The sequence below is a fragment of the Neoarius graeffei genome, chromosome 27, assembly GCF_027579695.1.
Source record: "Neoarius graeffei isolate fNeoGra1 chromosome 27, fNeoGra1.pri, whole genome shotgun sequence".
NCBI lineage: Eukaryota > Metazoa > Chordata > Actinopteri > Siluriformes > Ariidae > Neoarius > Neoarius graeffei.
In genome coordinates this window covers 9,250,194-9,274,276 of record NC_083595.1, presented here as the reverse complement: position 1 = coordinate 9,274,276, position 24,083 = coordinate 9,250,194, and the positions used below count along the sequence as shown (strand labels likewise).

The 24,083-nt window shown below is 41.4% G+C and overlaps 1 protein-coding gene across 3 annotated transcripts in view; it reads left to right on the top strand.

Annotated features, from left to right (window-relative positions):
* crebbpa (CREB binding protein a) overlaps positions 1–24,083 on the top strand; it is a 155,633-nt gene that overhangs the window by 105,547 nt on the left and 26,003 nt on the right. For 2 of the 3 annotated variants that reach the window (XM_060911350.1, XM_060911348.1), the window contains 3 exons: positions 670–843; positions 17,009–17,260; positions 20,950–21,114. In XM_060911350.1, coding sequence (XP_060767333.1) covers positions 670–843; positions 17,009–17,260; positions 20,950–21,114 — 591 coding nt within the window. The remainder of the gene's footprint in view (positions 1–669; positions 844–17,008; positions 17,261–20,949; positions 21,115–24,083) is intronic. The other variant, XM_060911349.1, reaches the window with a different exon arrangement.

Here is a 24,083-nt window from a genome sequence, read left to right as displayed (position 1 = left end):
GTCGGATCACCGGATCCAGTGTAAATAGCTGCCGGAGCCAACGCCCGAGGTTCCGGAGCGCGCTCCGGCTTGCTCCCCCTCAAATTAAGCGCTGTTTGTAGAACACTGCCTCTGATCTGTCCTACAGTCTACCAACAGCAAAGGAACACAACGCTAGCTAATGTCGTTAGCTAATAGCTACTACAGAAGAACAAAGAGGTTACAATGGGTTATTTTAGCCTATTTGGTTACACACTCGCCGCCACAGAATGTTAACAGCAATGTAATGCCTTTTCTGGCTAATTTTATTCGTCTTACCTCCAACAAAGTGGTCACTACACAAGCGCTGGTATGCCGAGGGCTGCCAATCTGTTAATGGCCGCTATCCATCTTCTCCGTCGGGATCCGATAAAATGATAAACCTTGCCTTGTTTGTTGATGGTTACTACATCCAGGTGCACAACAATATAGTGGCATGATGGAAGTCTTGCTGAAAATAAAGACTTTCTTTGCTGCCGTTCCTCAATGCTGGCTGTGGTAAACTACTGGTAGTACACGTCCAAAATGGCGGCCGCGTTTGTCGTGACGTCACGTGAAAAGGGTCCATAGAAGTATGTGGTTTTGAGTATGATCAGTCCTATTAAAGAGCCTTTTTTTTTTTTTCCCCCCCTTTTTTGGGCTTTCTTTCAGATTGGTATGTCACCCACGCGGATGGCCCCTGCACAAGGCATGATAGGACCTCACGGTGGGAACATGGTGCCGCAGGCGGCAAATCAGACTCCGTTCATGCAGCAGTTTTCCGCCAACGCGAATGCCATGAACGTCAACATGGGTCAGCCCAACACGCAGGCAGCTGTCCCTCAGGTTGAACAACACACACACGTGCACATACATGTGATGTTCAGTGTGAATTACACGGATGTGAAATCTCCGCGTTTCCGCGGAAATCCGCGTTTTTCAAATTGCCTTTCCGCGTAAAAAAATCGTTTTCCGCGTTTTCTAAAATTTAAAATATATATATATATATATATATATATATATATATATATATTCGGTAAAGTCTGGCGCGAAACTTTTCCGGATTTTACTAAGCGGAAGTGACGAAAGCTCCTTACAGCGATCTGATCATTATCGCTGTGTGGAGAGGAGTCGCTATTGTACATGCACTGCTACGAGCAGACCTGCCAACCTTTACGCATTTTGCGTAGCAGATACGCATTTAGACATCAAACTACGCTGCTACGATTTAACACTTCAAAATACGCAAAAAGCCATTGATGGCTTTGAGTTCAAAGTAGAGCTCTGCACTCCCGCGGGACCCGACGCAAAGCAGTGCGGCGCGCGGCAAATTTTGAAAGCTCATTTCGGGCGGGAGGGGGAGGTGATAAGCTGCAGTCCCGCTAACTAAAAACGTGTTTAAAATAAAATTTATAAATTATTAATTTATGTCTATCATATATAATTTGTGCTGGATATTTTATTTGGCATTAATAAAAACATTTTAAGATGCCTAAATTTGCGGATGTGGTCTAATCTCGCGTACGTTTCCGATTCCTTTCCGCTCTTCCGTGTTTGAGATCTCCGATCGTGGCAGAAGAGCAGAGCTCCTCTAGTGAAGCTCGCAGTGCTTCAGAAGTGCTGCTTTAAAAAGAAAGTGGGAGTGCGAGTGCGCAAAGTGAGAGCTGTCAATCAAAGTGAGAGCTGTCAATCATGAGCGCATGCAGCGCTCAACTTGGAATGTGTCAGCAGAATGTCAGAGTCTAAACAATAAACTTACAATAAACCTAACAATGCCACCTATAAATACACAACATGTAGATCTACATAACGTTATCTGTGCCATCTCACAGCAGTTTGCTTAGCTATTTTTAATCAGGGCAAATAGCCTTATAGCCAAAACTAGTATATGATGCTTTAATTTATGGAGATGCCTTTTGTTTACACGTGATTTCCAAATGAGGGGTATTGCAATTTTATATTAGTCTAAATGAACATCTACACCAAGTTGCAAGCATCAGGGGAAGATTATGGACGCACCAAATTTGGCTTAACGGTCATTTAATGGTGAAATGCCGCTCGCACTGTCAGCCAACTTCGGGTTGTTTCTCTGAATTCCGACAATAAACGAGACCATCCGAACACATCTGAAAACATCGTGGTCTGAACTGTGTTGGTTCAAATCAACTTGGTTCAGACCAAGTTGGTACTACAGCTTTGGGAAACAGTCGTTTTTTGGATGTTAGTTAGTTCCAACTTGCATCGTACCGTACTGGTTTAATGCTAACTTGGTTGGTTGTTTGGGAAACGCACCCCTGAACGCGAGCTGTAGATATTTATGCTCAAATCCACTCAAAGTAGGGGGCGGGGCACCATCACGCTGTGTCTTTAAATTATATTCATTTCTTATAGGCCTACTTGTATTTCCTAGAATGTAAATGTGAGGAGTGACATATAAGCTATGTACAATATTCTTAATATCCACTGTAGATGTTGGTAGGTGTGTTGGGTATCTCTGTAAAGCCTCAGCTGCGCATGCCGCCTGGCAACGCGCACCCTCGCTATGTGCGCTAGGTGAAGGATCGGTCAGTGGAGAGCTCAGATAAGCTCAGCATGTTTAATTCCCCAAGCCAATGACAAGAACTTTCGTGAGAAATAACGCGAACGTCTGCATCATGCGGGATTTGGGAGCGGGACAAAATATGGCAGGTGGGAGCGGGACTGAAAATCATCATTCTTTGCGGGAGCGGGACTGAAAATTCTATCCCACGCAGACCTCTAGAAAGATCTTTAATATTCCGGTTCAACTGTCTGTGCATTCGCGCACTAGGCAACTCGTCTGTGGGTGTAACCGCATTGACCAGCAACCTGTAGAGAAAAGACTTCGACCAATCACAGCGCTAGTTTTAAACTCTTCAAATAGGCCTAGGCTATGAGGCTAAGCGGAGAGCCGAGGAGCCGTCAAAACGAAAGTAACGACATTGATTTTCATCCCTCTCGGTCGATCTTCATACTGTGACTGGTTTTACAAGGGAGGACGGTGCTAAACACCGTTTTGAAGGTAAATGGGCAGGGCAAGGGCATTGTGAATAAAGCAAGGACAACCCACAGTGTTCTGCCTTATCTGAAGGAAATATTTGTTCCAGCTTGTTTTGATATTTGACCCAGGCTTCTCAATCCAAAAAATATTGCATAGCCTAAAGTGAAAATGTAGTAGCCTACTGACGTTTCCATCCAGTCAACCGACAGACGCGTTAAAATCTTCTGAACTAGGCTACTCGTGCATGTGAGATTCAATGAGCAGCGCACGAAGTGTTTTCACGTAAGTGCGTGTAGTGGATGATGTGTGTTTTGTGTATGTGTGTGCCTTGCAGTTAATAATACACATGACGTCAGATGAGGATACTGACAGAGAGAGGTTAGCAAATCTAAAAAGAAGGGAGTCTATGCCCCTCAGAAGTTCCTAACGAAGTATCAAGATCAATGGCCATGCCTCCGCCCCCTAAACTGCCTAATCATGCGTTTTGCACAGTGTGCAATTATGATTTTGACATTAGCCATCAAGGAAATACAGGTAATAATATTGCTAACATAGAAATGCTTGCATTTATATACATAGGCCATTATTTTTTTCCAAATTAGGCCAGGTCAGTGAATATTATAAAGGCTATGTTATTGGATAGGCCAGAGTAGCCTATAATTTATTTTCAGTAAGTTTTTCTGTAAGTGTGGTTATCAGTTTGCATTTACTAAATATTAATATTGAAAAAAATATATTTATATAGGTACTCTGGAATATTCACTTTCGATGTTTAGTGTAGCGAGGAGCAACAGAATCTCTTTTATGGTCAAAACTAAATTTATGAAAAAAGGATTGTGTGTGTGTGTGTGTGTGTGTGTGTGTGTGTGTGTTTTGCAGACTGCCGGCGTCTGTTTTAAAAGACATAGGCTATAGCCCTTTGGTTTTTCGGTTATCTATACAATATAATGCTAAATGTCAAAAGGGACATAGCATGCTATTTGGGATTCTTTGTTGTTTATAATTCCCAATGTATTTAAGACACAATATGCCAAAGGCAGTACATTTATCCCTTATCTTTAAGTTTAAGGTCTGTATAAAGGACATATTTTTGGGGCACAGTTGCCTTGTGCCAAATGTCTTGGTGAAAGCATTGGAAATATATTCATGCCTTTTCATTAAGAGTTCTTGTTTTCTTCACAGTCTGCTTGTATGTTGAATAACTAGATATGGTGGTGAGTGGGAACTCTGTGCTTAGTAATACATTGTTCACATGCTCCCTCATTACAATCAATACTGATCAGCAAATGTGCCTGACCTCACGCCGTGCTGCGCTGCACCGCCACGATAAGTTGCTACTCAAAATTTTTTTCCAAGGTTGGCAGGTATGTACGAGTATGAATGAAAATGGCGGCGTTGTCTGTGAAGTCCGATGTCACGAAAATAGATTCTGGCATTGAAAATAAGTGGCGTTGGGACTGGTTAGAGCGCAAAGCTCCCGATGGAAGTGTTTTTAGTTTGGTTTTTGAAAAACTCAACAAGAAAGGAATCGCACGTTGCAAATTGTGTTGCTGTGAACTGAACTACGGACGGCGTGGATTTGTGACTCTCAGTGGACACGTGAAAAGCGAAAAACACAGGAGTCGAGTTGAGATTTAGAAGACTAACTATGCATTGCCAGGTAGGCATCAATAATAATAATAATAATAATAATAATAATGTTTTATCCTACGTATTAAAAACATTACCTTCACTGTTACTTTTTGAATGAAATTTTTAGTTCTCTGAAAATAATGTGATAATTCCAATCTAATTTATCACTAGCACATTTAATATTTACAGATACATTTGAACAATGATTAGGTTTAATCTGAAATTATATTGCAAGTATAAACTTCACAGAAAGTGTGGAATTTTATTTAGCCATTAATTTTTCAGGTGTTAGGTCTGATTGAAGAGAGTAAGTACATGTACTATGAACTGGTGGCAGGGTTTAAATTTTATTGCTAGTTATGTAAGGCCACATAAAATTATATTCTTGTTCCTCATAGTCATTACAGCCCGAACCAAAAAAAATTGACCCACCATAAACATTTTTTTTTTACACTGGTAATTTAGCGTCATGCCTCTGAAACCAGAGTCTGCTCCAACCATTCCAATTTTTCGTGTTTTATCCCCCACATAGCAGAAAAATAAAACAAAATAAAATAAAAATAAAATAAGCCCGTCCTACCCATTTTGAGGAAAAATAGTGATGAGAAACAAGAAATTATTTTCATATGGCCTAACATGACATTTGTAGTGGTGGTAGTTTGGTATCAATGGTAACATTTTTCAGACTTAAGGCCAGACACGGCACCCCAAACCTGAAACATGACACTTTTTTTCTCATTTTCAAAATTATTTTGTAAAGTTCTGAAACATGTATCACTAAAGCACCATGAAATTTGACCAAAACATTTTTTAAACTGAAATGTGCTAATTTAGAAATTTTACATTTTATGTGTTTAAAGTGTCACCATTTTAAGTCCTTTTTACAAAAATTTTCGTGGGGGAGACCCCCCAGACCCCCACCAATGGGAGGGCACACCCTCCCATACCCTCCCCATGACAACTTCGTTGTCGTGACGACCCCTTCGGGGTCGTCTGTTGAGCCTAAAAATTTTCCTCTTTTTTTAAAATTTGTCACTCACATCCCTGGAATTATACGATTACTGTGTACTCTAACAGTTATTCCACGAAATCAAGTCGTACATGGCGCATAGTGCTGAGTCAGCTATAAGATTGAGTGGAATAACTTTTATTCTCTCCACATTAACTGGATTTTGAGAAACGGAGCATCTCTTTTGCAAATCTGATGGTGAAGAAAAACTTTATACAAAACGTCAGTTAATCATTTGTGTCCGATAACGGAATCCAGGCCCTGTTTACATTATTTCAAATCAGCGGATCATCAGATTAACGTTTTTAAAACGATTCGCGTACGCACACAATTTCTGTGCCCACAACAAAACCGTTCCCCGTGCACACAGCAACGCCAATACACGGATACGTGAATCACATGACTAATTAGACGGCACGTCACATGATCCCAGTGCATATCGGGCATGCGCAAGTCACTCGCCACTTGCAAGTGGAAGGATGTCGTTGTAAAAAATGAAGTATGCCAGTCTGTTATCGGCGGTACTGGTACTACAATGACACCTTTTTTACACCGTGTATGGCCTTCGTGTTTATGCTAGAAGGATCTAACAGTGTTCGGTACACTCATCTCGCAGAACGGCCGTTTTTTGCGATTACAACAAGACTATTTAGTGCTACGGTAACCAACACGCTTCCTGTATTGCTCATTCACATGACCAACGTGGCATGACCAACGCCGGCGAATCAGGAAGGTGGATGTCACAGTGACGTCGTCCAATGACGACGTCAGCTAGAGCTCAGCACTGCGTATCCTCGTTCCTCAATGTTTACACAGCACCGGATCAGATACGTACTGGGTTGAATACGTGGGCCCTGGCGGATTCAAACTGTTCCGCCTGTGGAGTCGTTTCCCGGCGTTTTAATGTGCACGGACAGTGCATCCGCAACGAAAACGATACGGATACGATCTAATGTAAACACCACCCCAGGGACACATGTCCGCCCGGGGGTATTTTGAGTTGTTGACAGATTCAGAAAGTACAGTTTCTAAGCTTTCCAGTGATGCCTTCCATGTGGAGATCTGACAGTATTTGAAGAATGTGTGGCCTTTTGAAACAGAAAAGGGAGAAAATCGCCCTCAAAGTTTTCCATCTCAGCTACTCTGGGTGTAGGGCGGGCACATAATGGTGCTCATCTGCATGACATTAAGGAAAGCCCTACCCCCTACGAGCTAGCACGATACTACTTTCATGTAAACAAAGATCACCACGTCAATTTTCCTTCCATGCAAAGTATGCCCAACACAATTATGAAGTACAAAAATAAGTCCTAAAGTATACTTTAACGTTTTGTGGTTGAAAAATTACTCACACCGTAAGAAAGAAAGATAGCACGATGATAACAACTAACACAACGCTAGTTTCATGTAAAGCCTCGGTCACAACCGGCCGTACAGTACGCGCTCCTACAGCCGGTCTACACGCAAAAAACGCAAGAAACACACGGAGAGCGCGCATGAAACGCACGAGAGTGCGCGTGTGATGTGCTGATTTTCGAGCCGCAGACCGGCCGCAGAGGTTCGTTGTCATGTCAAACAAACTCTACGGGCGCTTACGTTTTTTTCAGGTTGCAAGACAAACTTGCGGCCAACGCGCGTCTTTCTCCGTGAACAAAAAAAAACACGCAGCGATTTGGGAAACGCCAAAAATCACACGGCCAAAAAAATCGTACGTCCGGTTGTGACCTAGGCTTAACCAAACCACAACACTCTCCGTTACATGCAAAAATAACCACACAGCCTTAGATTAATAAACTCACCCCATCAGAAAGAGAAACGGCGCCTTGCACACACCAATGCCTCCGATGGAATGTAATCCTAGAACGGTCCGTGTATCATCCGATCATTCAAGTATTCCATTCAATCTGGAAAACGAGGTTGCGTTTTTTTTTTTTTTTTTTGCTAGAAATGGTGATCTCCGATGTAAATACCGAGTGTGTGTCTGCTTCGCGGTGTTTGCTCCTCTGTGCTCTGTTTAGTAACTCATTCCATAGTGAAATCACACGCCTGTATGCAGCTAAGTAGCCATGCGCTCAACTCGGATCATACAGCTGATTCGCGGGGAAAAAAAAAAAGACCTAAATCATCATGTGAATGGCCCATATGGTAATTTACCCACACCCCCCAGCAGGCTACAGTCCTGACAAAAACGAGACAATTTGCAACAAAAAATGTATGCTTTTCCAACAAAACAATCTATTATCTGAAATACTGATTGCATTCTTCAAGATCTCAACTTGCACATGATGGAAAAAAACAAAAATCACAAATTTCGAAAAAAAAAAATGCTTCTTTTGCGATTATCTCGGATTCGTTTCGGCCGACATGTGTCCCTGGATTCGGTGAGGGGTCACATATAACACATCACCGTCATCAATAATTGGAAGAAAGGTTGACTCCACCAGTTTCTGTTTCACCCTAAAAGAAAAGCAAGACTTGTTTCTAAAATAAAATCCAAGTAAAAGCTTCAGCTTCTTTAAAGTATACTGAATATGTGCCTTAAAAGACAAGTGGTCATCCAAAAAAAACAACAACAAATATTTAAAAGTAGATACAAGTTCAATTTGTTGACCGTTACTGGTGATAATGACAGGCTGACTTGATTTTGCTGAGTTAGTAAAAACCATAAGTTTTGTTTTATCTGCATTTAGAACAAGTTGCAGTTGGCAAAGTTGTATTAAATACATTCTGCAGAAGTGCCAACACTTTTGCAGGTGTGGGTGCAAAGCAATATTTAACTGTCGTCAGCATAAAAATGAAAGGTTGCATCTGGAATATTCATTCCAATATTATTTATATACAAGGAAAACAACAAAGGGCCTAGTACTGAACCTTGAGGCACTCCCTTGTGGACAAACTGAAGCTCAGAAGAAACACCCTCTGACTGGACAACCTGGCTTCTGTCTTTTAGACAGTTTGCAAACCATCCAACAGCATGTACTGAAAAATATGCCTTTTTTTTGTATTCAGCCCAAGTTCAGCTACAATAATATCTACGTAGTATGTATGTCATGATTGTATTTTAAAAAACAAACATGGATGTTGTAAAAAGCAGTTTTAGAACTGTGGGGGGGGACATAACCTTACCCATTGTGTCAAACCGTTTTGGTCGCTTGAGGTGATTCTGTTCAGTCTTACGAATGTATTGAGCACAAAAACGTAAATCTGCTCCATTGATTTGGACAATTAACTGACCATCAAAAAAAAGTGTCTCCCCTATTGTTTTGGGATAAAGGGTTGCATGGATTAAAGTTTTCCGTCGTGTGACGGATTTCCGTCAACTGAACTCTCTCAAGGCCAAATGTGAGGTCGGTGCTGATCCGAGGAGAATTAAAATGACGGGTGGTTGGGTAGAGATTGGGTTATAACACTGATGTGTTGCAACACCATCAACTATCAGCAGGGTTTATTTAACTTTTTTGTTTTTGAGCCATGCTTTCTGTCGTTCATTTCCTATGTTTGATCATGTTTAAACGTTCACTGTCTACGGTGCGGCATTAAAAAACCATGCGCTGTCAAAATTGGCAAAATACATTCCCATGTGCTTGGCGTGCTCGTGTCTGACCATTTCTGTTTTGTATTAAATTAAATCTTGCCAAAATGACTTAGTTCAAACCTGGACATATAGAAATAGAGCATGTTAAAAAAAAAACGAAAAAATAAACCCCGGAAAGCCCGCTCCTCTGCTTCAGCCAGACTTGAAGACCCGACGGCGCAATGCTTGCAGACTGTCAGAAGTAATTAGACCTAAATTTATAGCTAACAAATCAGCAGACGCCCCAACAATTATTATTTTCGTTAGGCCAGTGTGTAAGGTATGTTAGAACGGTGCCTTATAGCCTACGTTATATCACAATTTAAAGGACGTTTGAGGAGTTGGAGGCTGCGAGCGCAATGATGTTCCGACACGCGCTAAACTTTATTCCCTGAAAATCATACACCAGCGTTCAATGCCCCAAACAGTCAAAATGTCTAGAAGACTACGGTTAAATAATAATCATAGCCTACTAAGTTAAATTACGTCAAAACATCTGTTTCTGGCCGATGAAATGATGGAGGAAAATGAGAACGAACGCAAAGTAGATAGCAGCCAACTTCACACGATCTTTTAGGTAACTTAACACTCGTGTTGGTCACAATATTTCTCTTAATAAAATCTTGAACTGTTTTTGAAGTCGTATTCAACACAAAGTAAGGTCAAATTTTAATTTAAGCGAAGATCCAATCTTTTTTCTATATTGACGTCGAGCACAGAGGAGCATGTCATTCTGCTTTCGGTTTCGGCAGCATGGATGCGCTTTACATGAAAGAAGGCACTGATGTGTCTGCCATCGATAAAGGTGTAAAAACAAGTGGAGGTGGGCTTGGCTGTACGAAACGGGTGAAAACGGAAAGCCATTTAGTTCATGGTGCAAAAAACTAAACATTCCAGGCGCTTGCATTTGTGTGGTTTGCCACAAAAAATATATATATACGGAAGCAATGGAAAGAGTGCAATAAATTGAATATATTAATCCATTAATTAATTGATAATAAAGTTATCAGTTCCAAGTTAACCATTCTCAGAATTTCATCGAAATCCACCCATACACCCATCAAATTTTTTTTGCTTTAATCCATGGGGTTGGCAGTGGAAGGGGTATTCAATGAGGAGGGTAAAAACTTCCATTCCATTCAATGAAAAGAGTGAAAACCCTTCCCACTGCCAGCTCTTAATCCCATCAGGTCAAGTGATCAAAACGGTTCGCCACAATGTGTACGGTCATGCTTTTTTGCCCCACATTCCAACACGGTTCTAAAACTGCTTTTTACAACAGCTCCATTTATCTGGTATTTGACTTTATTCAGTGCGTCTTGAAATGAACTCTTGTCCTATTTTACTCAGTTCAGAGCCACAACCCAACTCTGTTACGCACTTTAATTTTGCTCCAGCTCCAAATTTTACTTTCTAAACTCAAGATTAACTATTTTTGAGGAAAATACTTATAACCAGGGCTTTGAACCGGTTCAAGGAACAAAAACGAAAACCAGGAACTTTTTCTGTTTCACATGGAACAGAAACGAAACCAGAAACTTTATTTTTTATGTTCCGGAACAGAAACGCTTATTAAAAATAATGGTAACCGGTTAATACCGGTTTTTATTTCGTTCCTCAAAGTTTCCGTAGCCTACAAATAAAAGTCATTCTTCTCCTGCGCAAGTTTCTATGACCCGCTGGGGTTCACTTCCTGTGTGACGTTCGCTGACTGAATGGAGAGAGCGGGAGGGTGGACTACTATCACGTCTCCACATCTTAAATAAGAGGTAAATATTGCAGTCTATCGTTATTCAAAAACGTCAATTTCAAACACGATATCAATATATTTGTCCACGTTAATGAGAGGCTCGCGAACATTAAATGACGTTAACCTCTGTTAGCCTATCAATGCATAGGGCCTGACTAGCCTTTGGTAACACACTAAACGAATTATCTTTCATTTTTGGCACTTTTTCTGTTTGTGTAGATGGGAAGACATACTGAGAATCCAAATCGCCAACATTTGAAATAATAATTGTTTTGAATTATTTCTTGTCTTATTTAATGAAGGTTGTAATAGAATTAGCCTACATTTGGCTTAAGCTGGATGAGACAGAGACATAATTTTATAGCCATTTGTTAAACAGCTGACAGGGAACGTAATTAACCGTTCCGGGAACGAAATTTTTTTGTTCTAACCGGTTCGGGAACGTCTATTTAATGGTGGAACCCAAAATCGGAAACGTTAAAATTCCGTTTCTGTTCGGAACGAACCACTAGGAAAAAAAATTCTGGTTCAAAGCCCTGCTCTGGAAAAATTGCTCAGTGATTTTTCCTGTGTATGCACTACGGCGCACGCATATCTGCTCATCAGAAAAAGAAATATTTACACTTACTCGAGTTGATCTTTGGCTGGATCGAGTCGAAGTGTGGGGTTTTTTTTGTTTTGCTTTTTTTAAAGGCACTGTTCATCAGTGTCGCAGTTCTCAAGATTGAAATGAACCACTGTCCCGAATCATCCAAAGTGCATTAAATCCGCGTGCCGTCTTGCAACAAGTTTTACCTTCAAATAGCATAAACTATGTCTGATTAGATTTGATCCTGGGCGTTCCCACCGCGAAAGAGAAACCAATCAAAACCGAAAGAGTGAAAGTGATGATCATGCCGTTACTGTGTGAACAGTCTTTTTAAATGAACGCGTAAGTGGGCACTCAGCGCTCCGACTCTGGTGTGACTTGAGTAAGGTGACAAGTTTTAGGTTTCAGCTAATTTCAAAGATATAATATTTGGCAGCGGACACGTAGGAAAGTGTGAAGTATAAAGTATGTGTTCATGTTTGTATGATTTAAAAAAAAAAAAAAAAAACTCTCAAAAGGGGTGTTCACATGGCAACTTTTACTCTGGTGTAGCACCGGGGCTGCCCTGGTAGAGCGTTCACACGGTACAAAGTTATACCGGTGTAGCCCCTGAAAGCTGCTTAAACCGGTGCAAATCTAACCCTGCTCGGGAGGTGGTTTAAGAAATTTACTCCGGAGTAAATGCTAGTTTGTGGGGCAGCACCGATATAAAATGGGCCGTCTGAACGCTACAGGGGTAGACGCGCTACGCGTGAGGAGAGTTGATTACATAAGGGTATTGCATAATTTGCATCCTGGTATTTTGCGCTTCCAAAATGGCGAATATCAACAACAACAGAACTGTGTGTCTTCCAGTGTTGCCAGATTGGGCGGTTTTAAGTGCTTTTTGGCGGATTTGAACATATTTTGGGCTGGAAAACGTCAGCAACATCTGGCAACACTGGTGTCTTCATCCACGTTGTTTTCCCGGCGCTTGGTGATGCCATGACAACCGGGAAAAGGAAGTACATTTTCACACATGCGCATATTTCATTTCCGCATTATTACTATCGGAAATGATAGTAATAATGATAGGAAATGATAGTAATAAAAGGAAATATCAAAACTTTATTACTATCAAAGGAAATGATAGTAATAAAGTTTTTGCTACTATAACACGGTCGCAGAAACTGCCGTGTGACCGCAAGTGGGGCTGCACCGGTGCTAACACGCTTCTCTCTAGTAAGCAGGGTTGTGACGTGTGAACGCTGCGCAAAATTTACACCGGTGTAAGATATATCGCAACAAAATACATCGGTGCAGCATCGATGCAAATATGTGCCGTGTGAACACCCTAAAAGATATTTATCTAAATACATGACCTACTAATTCTAAACCTGCCAAGCTTCGCCAGAGAAGCTGTGTCGACCCTAAAAGGTTGTCTTCACTTTTATTTTAGAACAATAATGAGAACATCTTTCACAACAGCACTTTTTTTTTAAATCCAAGTTGGATCAAAGCCACTCATCCGGTGCTGAGGAGATGCAGCTTCAGCAAGAGAGCTGGTAAGGTTCACTTTGGGCAGAGGACGAAGTACAGGCACAAATCCTCAAAAGAGCTTAAGTTTTTCAGATGCCCTTACCCGAGGTCCATCTGCTGTACTCGGGTCTCTCTTGCAAAAGAAATCTTAATTTCAGTTAAATTACCTGATTTTAAATAAAGGTTGTGTATCTAAACGAGCGAATATCCCGGAGGACCGTTCATCCCTCCAGTGCAGTTCCACAGACTTGGCAAGGAGCACTGAAGATATTCTGGAGACTCATGGTGGCCTCACTACGCAACACCTGTCCACACTAGTAACTATACCGGTGCTGTAGCGGTATAACTGTATCGGTATGAAACCCACAAATGTATGGGTTTCGTACCGGTACGGTATCGGTACTGTAGCGCTTCGCTGTAGTATGGACAGATGAAGCGGTTCTGTATCGATACAAATATAATGCGCACGCGCAATGAACCGTTCCTACGTCTTCCGGGTTCCGTTGAATAAAATGGTGAAGAACGGAGATTCGTTTTGAGCAATTCCAGCGTTATGGACGTGACACTTGAACTCAAAATGGCAACAAATGACCCAGTGCATGTTTTATCGTCTCCCAGTATTTAAACAGGTGTTGCATATTTTAAAGCTGTACCATACTGGAGAAGTGATAGAACAAGAACAATTCCCATAGTACATCTAGGGCACGCCAGAAAACGGCAATAAAAGATGCGTTATGGATGTGACAGAAAAAGTATCACTTTTCTTGGGTGACTGTACATTTTTATCAAACTCTGTGAAATCGTAAACCTAATGTCGAAATGGAGATATCCGTTTGATAGAGGGGTCCAAGGTGAATATTAAAAAATCTTTGTTTAAAATATTTTGTATTTCATGCAGAGTTTCGGAAGGAAAAGTCAGCGTTATGGATGTGACGAAATTCCGTTATGGATGTGACGCGTCTGAAATAGACATGGCATACGTTTAGAAAATCAGCAATTTAACCACCATAACCCTTTGAAAAACTCTCTAAATATCAGCTAAAACTATCAAAGTTCTTAAATAATATTTAGGATGGCTATTGTTTTGCTGTTTTGTGGATTTTAGCATACATTTCTGTGGCTTGTGGCAATAATATAGAATTGTACATGATCAAAGTTGATTGTAGCTTGGGTTTTACATGATAAGAAAGAAAGACTGACATATTAAGGCGAAGGGAACAATTCTTGTGACAAATTGGTTCAACTTATTCAAAGTGTGGTGAAGCAGCTTTTAGCGACTATGCAGTGCAGCTATGGAACCAACTGCCAGAGGACATTAAAAATGCTCCTGCTGTTGGCAGCTTCAAATCTAGGTTAAAGACCAAGCTGTTTTCAGATGCTTTCTGTTAAATAATTAATATTTTTACATTTTTTATAATCTTTACTTTCTCTGCATGTTTTAAATTTACTTTAATTTTATTCTATTTTATTCCGCTGGTTTCTTTTTCTTTTTCTCCTTTTTTTCTTTTTGGCATTTTATCATTTTATTTTTTTAGTTCTACTGTTGTTTAATTCTTATTATTTTCTTTTAATTCTTTTAATTAATTGTTTTAGATTAAAAATACAATTATTTTATGTAATTTTATTTCTCTGTTGTTTACTGTTTTTGTTTTTGCTTCTGTAAAGCACATTGAACTGCCATTGTGTATGAAATGTGCTATATAAATAAACTTGCCTTGCCTTATTCACATCTGTAAAATACAGGCCTAGGTGATATCTCCCAGAGTGGTTTTCATGTATTACATGTTGCTTTATTTTTGCATGGTGAGGTTGACATTTACATGGAATTGCCCTTTTCTTTGTTTCTTTCTCAACTGCCTCGCGTGTTTTATACGATTTGACTGAATAAATGACCACCAGAAATACAGACTGTACATTGACAACAAAAAGCGCGCGCGCACATGTTGTTTCATCCTGCATATTCTCGGAAGGAAGTTATTCGGTAACCAGGGAAACATTTCGCGCACGCGCATTTCAACTACTGTGAAAGAAAACCGCAAGCATTTCTCGCTAGTGTGGACAGATGCACTAAACTGTACCGGTATACTTTGTATCGATACAGTTATACCACTATCGTACTGGTGTGTGTGAACACAGCTTAAGACACCTTCATTTGCCCCTTTTCCACCAAAGCAGTTCCAGGGCTGGTTCGGGGCCAGTGCTTAGTTTGGAACCGGATTTTCTGTTTCCACTGACAAAGAACTGGCTCTGGGGCCAGAAAAACCGGTTCCAGGCTAGCACCAACTCTCTGCTGGGCCAGAGGAAAGAACCGCTTACGTCAACGGGGGGGGCGGAGTTGTTAAGACCAACAACAATAACAAGACCGCGAAAGATCGCCATTTTTAAGCGACGAGAAGCAGCAGCTGTACAAACGCGAAGTCAGCTATTATTATTGTTGTTGCTGCTGCTTCCGTGTTGTTTTTGCTTCGATATTTGCGCCAAGGTTTATGCAAACGTAGCGACGTAACTGACGTATACAGCGACGTAATGACGTGGCTTCCCTTAGCACCGTGAGCTATGGAAAAGCAAACTGGTTCTCAGCTGGCTCGCAAGTTGAACGAGTTGTGAACCAGCACCGGCCCCGAACCAGCCCTGGAACTGATTTGGTGGAAAAGGGGTAATTTTGGTTTTAATTCATCACCCATCTGTACCACAGCGCCTCGTATTTTTTTATTTTTTAATAATTTTGAAATGTGCTCACCTGTCCACTTTCTCCATGCTGTTCCTGCTCCCTGCCTCTCACCTGGGGCAGTTGTGTCCCTGCTGAGTTACAGACGCAAGAAATTATATTTCCAAATTGACAATACTTCGATAGTGTTATACTGTAGTGATTTGGAGATGAAAATGGCACATGAACCATTTCTAGTTTTAATAGATTTGTAATTGTCGGATAGCTCATTTCTTCTTTCTGTCATGTTCTCACTCCCCTCTCCAGTGTGCATCACTACTCTGATTTATGCCTGGAGTGAAGTACAGGAGTAGACCGACTGTGCTCGTTTGATATAACGGTCATTTTCACTGGCTGGCTAACTTGAAGATGCTTACCAAGTAACGCATTCCAACGTGATCTCGCTGTGAATATTCCGAACAGAATGTTAGCCAGCTTGATTTCGTGTGTGCCTGAAGACATCACTTACGCTTGCTCTCTTCTGCCCAAAAAAAAAAGGCCTCCGTCTCTTGCTGCTTGTGGGGGGGTTCTGACGTTGCGAACTATTGTTTGAATGGAATCGTTTTTGAGCGTGCAAGAGGAGAGCACAGCTTGAGTGGGGGATGTCTCTGCATGGTCCTAGTGCCTGCAGCTTCCTGTTTTTGAGCAGGCACACTTTGCACATGATCTTGGTGCCTGGATCTTTAAGAGTGGGGGGGGGAGGAGAAGTGTCACCTCCCCCACCCCCCAAAGTGTAATGGTAGGGGAAGCACTGATGTCATACATTTTTCATTCTGACAATGTTTATTGCACGTTCTGGCACACAGTGTACAGCGCGGCTATTTATTTAACCCATCGCGCACATTCTCCTCACACATTCATGTCATGACTCTTCATCTTCTGACCTGTTTTGCACATTCTGGGACATGTTGTACAGCTTGGACGTCAAAACGACCCTTGGACAGACCGCTTCAATATGTCCACACTTCAGATTTGTATGTTTCAGATTGCTTTTATTGATTTATTTATTTTTATTTTCTTTATTCTATTTGACTACTTTTTGTGTGTCGTTTTTTTTTTTTAATTATTTTATCTTAACTGTTCAGGCACTAAAGTAAATTCCTTGTAGGTCAGTGTATGCAGCAGTAAACTTGATTCTGATTCTGGTTCTGATACTGTGCGAATGAAGTTCTGCTGTTGACTAACGTTGACCATTCTTTGTCTGTTTCCCTAGCAGCCACAGAACCTCCCTCTGAATGCACTCGGCCCTCTGGGCTCTCAGATGAACTGTTCTGCGCCTCCTCAGGCCCCTCTCGGTGCGACCCCACCCCCTAGTGCTGGAGCTGTGGGCACCGGTAATAACCTTCCACCACTGCAGGCTAACCAGGCCGGCACTCCCACCCCCGGCCCGGCGCAAAGCACGCCGCCCCACACACAGTCTCAGACAGAGCTGCCTGCCCTGCCACAGCCCCATCCTGGCACACCGGTGAGAACCCAGGCCTCTATTCCTCTCCGTAGATCCAGCCTCGCAATTTCTCAGTTCCAGTTTTGGGTGTTGGGGGACCCTGTGTGATGTTTCTACTGCTTTATAACTGCCACACTGGGTTATAATGACAATGAATGATTTGATTATTCGCATTAGTCATGTGGTGTCGTCAGATCTACAGTAAGACCATGTATGAAAATGTGTTGGAATAGATTTGTAATTAATACTGTTACATACGTTACGTTAATATGGCACTTAGCAGACGCTCTTATCCAGAGATGCGTACAACATGGGGGAAGTACACTACCGTTCAAAAGTTTGGGGTCACTTTGAAATGTCCTTATTTTTGAAAGAAAAGCACTGTTCTTTTCAACGAAGATCACTTCAGGGATCCCAGACGTCCGCTATTTAGTGGAATTCCGCTATTTTCTAGCGAGAGTTTTTTTTTTTTTTTTTTTTTTTTTTTTTTAAATCTCTTGTATATCCGTTAAAAATATGTTTAAGTAAAATGACCAGCAGAATATATTCTGATTTGGTTTGCTTGTTTAGCGACGTTTTCGTCGGCTTCGTTTGTTCTCGTTGACATTCGGGAACACTCGGAAGTTAAATTGATGTAAATACCGCGAGCAGTGTTGCCAGATTGGGCGGTTCCCCGCCCAGTTGGGGGGTTTCAAGTGCATTTTGGTGGGTTTTGAACGGGCTGGAAAACGTCAGGAGTATCTGGCAACACTGACCGCGAGACTGTACGCGATAGAATGAGAAAACAATATGGCTGCGCCCATTTGCTAGAAAACATGTTTTAACTCCGTTCGTGCTTTTGTTTCTAATGCGTTGAACTTAATTCAGAGCACTGCAGGAACATCGGAAAAGCAGAAGGAAAGATCAGAGAAAACTGGAGGAAAGACAGAATGCACCCCAGAAAAGAGCATTAAATTCCTTTGCAGTGAAACCTTTCAAAAAGAGAGAGGTTTAAATCAAATATCTCCAGTATTTGCTGTACATATGTCTATATTAGTGCTGTCAAGCGATTAAAATATTTAATCGCAATTAATGTCACGACTGTCATAGTTAACTCGCGATTAATTGCAATTTAATCGCACATTTTTGTCACATGAAAACCATTGTAATTCTCTTATCAGCATAAAAAGTTAATGGGCTTGCTCACCGTTCGAACTATGGGGGTACTCAGGGGATCTGAGATCCCCTGAAACAGACATGAGATCCCTTGAAAACATGATTTGGGAAATGTTGGGGGGGGTCTCTAAAATATAGTGCGCTCCGAGATGATGCTAAAAATAGTAACCATGCGGTCGGCGTAGCCATCTTGGAAGTCACTCGCTCCAGAGCGCTCATAGAGTACACATCATAGAGTACACATTCACCGATTCGTTTCCGCATTAGAGGGCTTAGAAGCTTGGATTTTTTAAGAATTTAGACATCTGAAGTGATGGAGCACTACTGTGATAGTTTGGATAAGCAGGCACGGGAGCGTTATGCTGAGAAGGTACGTTTCATTGGGAATGTAGATCCATACACTGTTAGTGAGAAGGAATGGAAAGCTGACCCCAGCTTGTTGCCGCATAATTATCAATTATTTTAGTCAGTGAATAAAATGTAGGCCTAGTATGTAACTTGTACTAACAGCATGTGTACATAAACATTACTAGGCCTAGATCTTAAATGCCATTTGATGCAACAATGCACTGCAGTAGACATAAGCTACCTAATGTGACAAATATATCCATTAATCATTGCTGAAAGTACACAGAAAAGATAATAGTTTGTATCACATTTATTTTAGTAACTATGAAATTCAAGACAATTTAACCTACCTGTCACAAAGTGATCCGAACAAATCCGGATACAGTCAAGTTGTCCTAAATTTGATCGGTTAATGGCAGCCAGCCACTGTCGTCTCCTCCGCTCGCTTTTCTCCTGTGCTGCAATTCCCGGGTTTGTCACGACTTTAGGGAGTCTGTGGAAGCTTTTGCCACCCTTTTCCCCCCGGCTACTACAACCAACAATGACACAATGAAGCACTCTATTGGCAAAATGATGTTTATTGACACAGCAGTTGTGTGTAACGGGAAGCATTTGCATATCCGAAGTGAGCGCGCGATGGAGATCCGCGCTCTGAGACAAGCGCAAGCACCCCCAAGGGAAAAAAAAGGGACCCCCCCGAAAATATCGGCATAGTTCGAACACTGGTTGTACCAATGTTTTTTTTTTATTTTTATTGCAGAGCATAACACGTCACAGCCACTGCAAAGTGGGGCTGGAGCCGCCGATGGGAAAACGAAACTTAAGCCGAGCACCGTGGCTCTTCGGGGGAGGGCAGAGGACTCTGGCTGTGCGGGGCGTGGCATCATGTCACAGAGCGTTAATCTCGCGATAAAAAAATTATCGCCGTTAAAATTGAGTCAAGTTAACGCGTTAATAACGCGACATTTTTGACAGCACTAGTCTATATCTAATATTACTGAATCATTGATTTCTGCTCATATTCATGATTTTTGAAAAATGAATGTGGCTTATATTAGACTAGTTTTGACAACTTGAAACAAAAAAAAATAAACAAATGAGATGAACTATGGATACTATTGTTATAACAAAATCAGTGGAATATTTAGGCAAGTATATTCTTCAAAGCTACATTTTCGTCTAATTTTTGCCACTTATGTCATTGATTACAAAATATGGCATCAAATAGATACACATTATGGTTAAATTCTGTTGCTTTTCTATGTTAAATCTATGTAAAAAATGTGTTCTATAGCATCTTTAAATGTTAAAATCTCAACAGCTTCAGGCAGCCCCCTTGACCCCTGCTGATAGTTTCTTACATTCCTCTATTTTTTTCAATTACTGCTGGGATCCCCGTCACTTTAAACTAATCACTCTATACATTGCTAATGTGCTAAATGACTATTCTAGCTGCAAATGTGTGGTTTTTGGTGCAATATCTCCATAGGTGTATAGAGGCCCATTTCCAGCAACTCTCACTCCAGTGTTCTAATGGTACAATGTGTTTGCTCATTGCCTCAGAAGGCTAATGGATGATTAGAAAACCCTTGTACAATCATGTTAGCACAGCTGAAAACAGTTTAGCTCTTTAGAGAAGCTATAAAACTGATCTTCCTTTGAGCAGATTGAGTTTCTGGAGCATCACATTTGTGGGGTCGATTAAATGCTCAAAATGGCCAGAAAAATGTCTTGACTATATTTTCTATTCATTTTACAACTTATGGTGATAAATAAAAGTGTGACTTTTCATGGAAAACACAAAATTGTCTGGGTGACCCGAAACTTTTGAACGGTAGTGTATAGCCTAATGGTTGGAGAAGCAGCTTTTTGACCAAAAGGTTGCTGGTTCTATTCCCTGGACCAGCAAGAATGCCCTTGAGCAAGGCACCTCACCCCATCTGTTCCCCAGGCTGCTCTGGGTATGTTGTATGTCGCTCTGGATAAGCGCGTCCGCGAAATGCCTCAAATGTAACGTACCCCAAGCAGCTTGGGGAGTTAGGTGCCTCACTCAAGGGCACTTCAGCCATTCCTGCTCGTCCAGGGAATGAAACTGGCGACCTTTTGGTCCCAAAGCTGTTTCTCGAACCGTTAAATCATGTTGCTGCAGGATAAACAGTATCCCATTTAGAGTTCTCATCCTCCTTTTCTGTTCTCTCTTCATTCAGAGCGCCGAGAACAGAGTGCCCACCCCGGCGTCGGTGGCGAGTGCCGACCTGCACACGCAGCATGCCGTGCCTGAGCTGCCCACTGTGGCCGAGCCCAAAGTTGAGCCCAAACAAGAGGAGCAGGACTTCGAGACAAGCGCTGCGGAAACTGAACCCAAGATGGAGGTGGGGGTCTGCTGACTGACGCATGCTTCAAACGCGTACCCAAATCTTTAACGGTTAAATCGAGTCGTACATGAGCTGATAGCCAGCGAGGCGCTGAGCTCCGAGTTGTCTGTAAGCCATGCACGATGAGATTGAGTGGCATAACTGTTTTATTATATCCGCAGTCATTGGATTTTGAGAAATGGGGCATTTTTATTGTCTTGCAAATTCGATAAATAAAAACTTTATCCGAAATGTCCGACCAAATAATTTCCGCTTAGAATGTAAACAAACCGGCGAAATGACGGGCAATTTGTGAAAAATGCGATAATTCTTAAAAAAAAAAAAAAAGATACGTTCATAACATCAAATACTTTTATTCCACATTTTGTTGCTTTTTTTTTTTTTTTGGTATATTATAAACTTTATTACAGGCTCTAGGCCCAATAACAAGACATACATAAAAAAAAAAAAACACAGATACATACAAACATATTATCAGTCATGACAGTCTTAAAAGGCATCCATACCAATGTTTCCACAAATATGACTGATATCTGACAGCTGCATCTGGGGCTTGTGAGTCATTATAGAGGTTTTTGACCCACGTGACCGTTGCCATGTCGACAAGTAGATGGCGCCATTTTGGCGGTCACAACAATGGCGACTCCCGCTAGATCTGTATATCTGTATCCCACATGATCTGTATACCTATGTCGTTAAAAACCCATCGCCATACACGGGTATTGATCTGAAAGCGTATAAGAGTTTGGATGCCTACAAATATTTTGTGTCAGGCTGGGTAACATGCCTACATCAGCGGGTCGTCCCTGGAGCCGGTGGTCGCCATCTTATTACAGCTAAGGTTTGTTCACATTTTCATTTACTTTCGGTCCTCAGGATAAACAAAATGTCATTAAATGTCATTGAAATAACTTCTTAGTCTGTTGAGACATGGCCCGTTATAAATTTGCTGTTACCAGGCAATGACCAAGAACTGTATTATTAGGGTCGGTGTCTGTGTTGTAGCAGTGTACTAGCAACTAGCTGTTAGCACTAGCTAATGTCAACAACATAGCTAGTATGTTACTGTAGCAATGTTTACGTTCAGTCATTTGGATGACTTAAAACCTTTCAGCCTCAAGTTTTTCCTTTACTGTATTTACTAGTTTACTGAGCTAGCGCGCTCGGGCAAGCTGGGAGCTAGCGCGCTCGGGCAAGCTGGGAGCTAGCGCGCTCGGGCAAGCTGGGAGCTAGCGCGCTCGGGCAAGCTGGGAGCTAGCGCGCTAGTTCCCGGCCTGCCCGAGCGCGCTAGCTCAGTAAACTAGTAAATCCAGTAAAGGAAAAACTTGAGACTGAAAGGTTTTAAGTCATCCAAATGACTGAACGTAAACATTGCTACAGTAACATACCGTAAAATACCAAATAATAGCCCGGGCGATTATTTGTCTCAATCACGTAAGAGACCCGGCGCGTATTAGAGACTAGGCGGCTATTTGGAACAGGCGATTAATTCCTTCTTCACAAATACCTTCCCCAAAATCTACCTCAAAACGGGGAAAAAAATCATTCTCAGATAGGCCTACTTTTAACCAGTATAACTTAGTTTGTTTAGAGTTAGATTACAGATAGCACGGTGCCGACTTCACTGTAAACCCGAATAAGTTGAGTTTACTTAAAAAAAATTGAGGAAAGTGGTTGCCTTAAAAAAAATAAGTAATTATTAATGATTGAATTGAGTACCTTAAACTTATAATCTTCTGGTAAGTTTAAGGTACTCAATTCAATCATTAATAATGACTTATTTTTTTTAAGGCAACCACTTTCCTCAATTTTTTTAAGTAAACTCAACTTATTCGGGTTTACAGTGTTCGGGAAATTTTGAAGACGCAGAATGCATCTTCGCATGGCACAGTCGGGGTGGATAAAGGATAAATCACACACCTTTTCCTGTTAATGACTAGTTAAGCGCATGCTTTACAAAATAATCAAGAAACCACACCATTGTCTGTGCGCAGCACTGTGATTTAATTACTCTGCAAAGTTATGGTCACTTGCTATCACCCTCACCCATGCAGCCTCCACCCTTTGCGCTTCGCGATGTCTGTCAATCTGAAATTGCATGGAGGGCGCGACGTTGAAGCAACATAATTAGGGTGCGAAGTGTCAAACCAAAGGGTTTTTTCTTATGCTGAAAAATAAGTGACCTGCAGTGGCTACATACTGTCCTCTTGCATCACGTTTCTCTCCAAGACGTCTCCCTATTTGGCTGATATGAGCCTATTCCCCGAGTGAGTTGGTACGGTGGCTCGACCCCGTAGAAAACTTAAAGTTCGGATGAAAGTTAGTTGAATAGGTTACTGACTTGTAGGCCTACATGTCGCCTGCCTGACGCGTGCTTCTGCCCAACTTGCACGACACATTACTTGTTGAAAAGGCCCCTTGGATTAGATTGGCCGCGAGCAGACTGAAATGCATGTTAGAACGCTCTCACCTTTTTTGTAAAGCGTCTTCCAGATCCGAATGGGTAAGGGCAAGTGAAATGGTATGAGGTCTTTAATAAAACTCAGTGTGTGCTTTGACGCATGCATTCGGCAATTTAGGTCGTTTAACAGAAGCAGCAGTCCAACCTTGGAAACCCGCAGTCCTCAATGTCACCACACACGCTGGCTTTCGTTGGGTATACCCAAAGGGGTGGCTAAGACATCTGTCAAAAGTTACGGAGTTGCATTCCTCAAGAAATATTACGGTAGACCAAGATTATAACATTGAAATGGCATGTTTATTATCACGTAACAAAATGTTGTAAACAGTATTATAGAAATAATTTCATTCATTCATTCATTCATATTGTTTCGGTAGAAAACTATGCAATGCAAAATCGTTTAAACACCAGAAAACCAGATAAGTGCTGGGCCTCAAGATTCTAGATAGAACGTTCGGACGCTTTTTTTTTTTTTTTTTTAAGACCCCGGCGAGTATTCGGAACC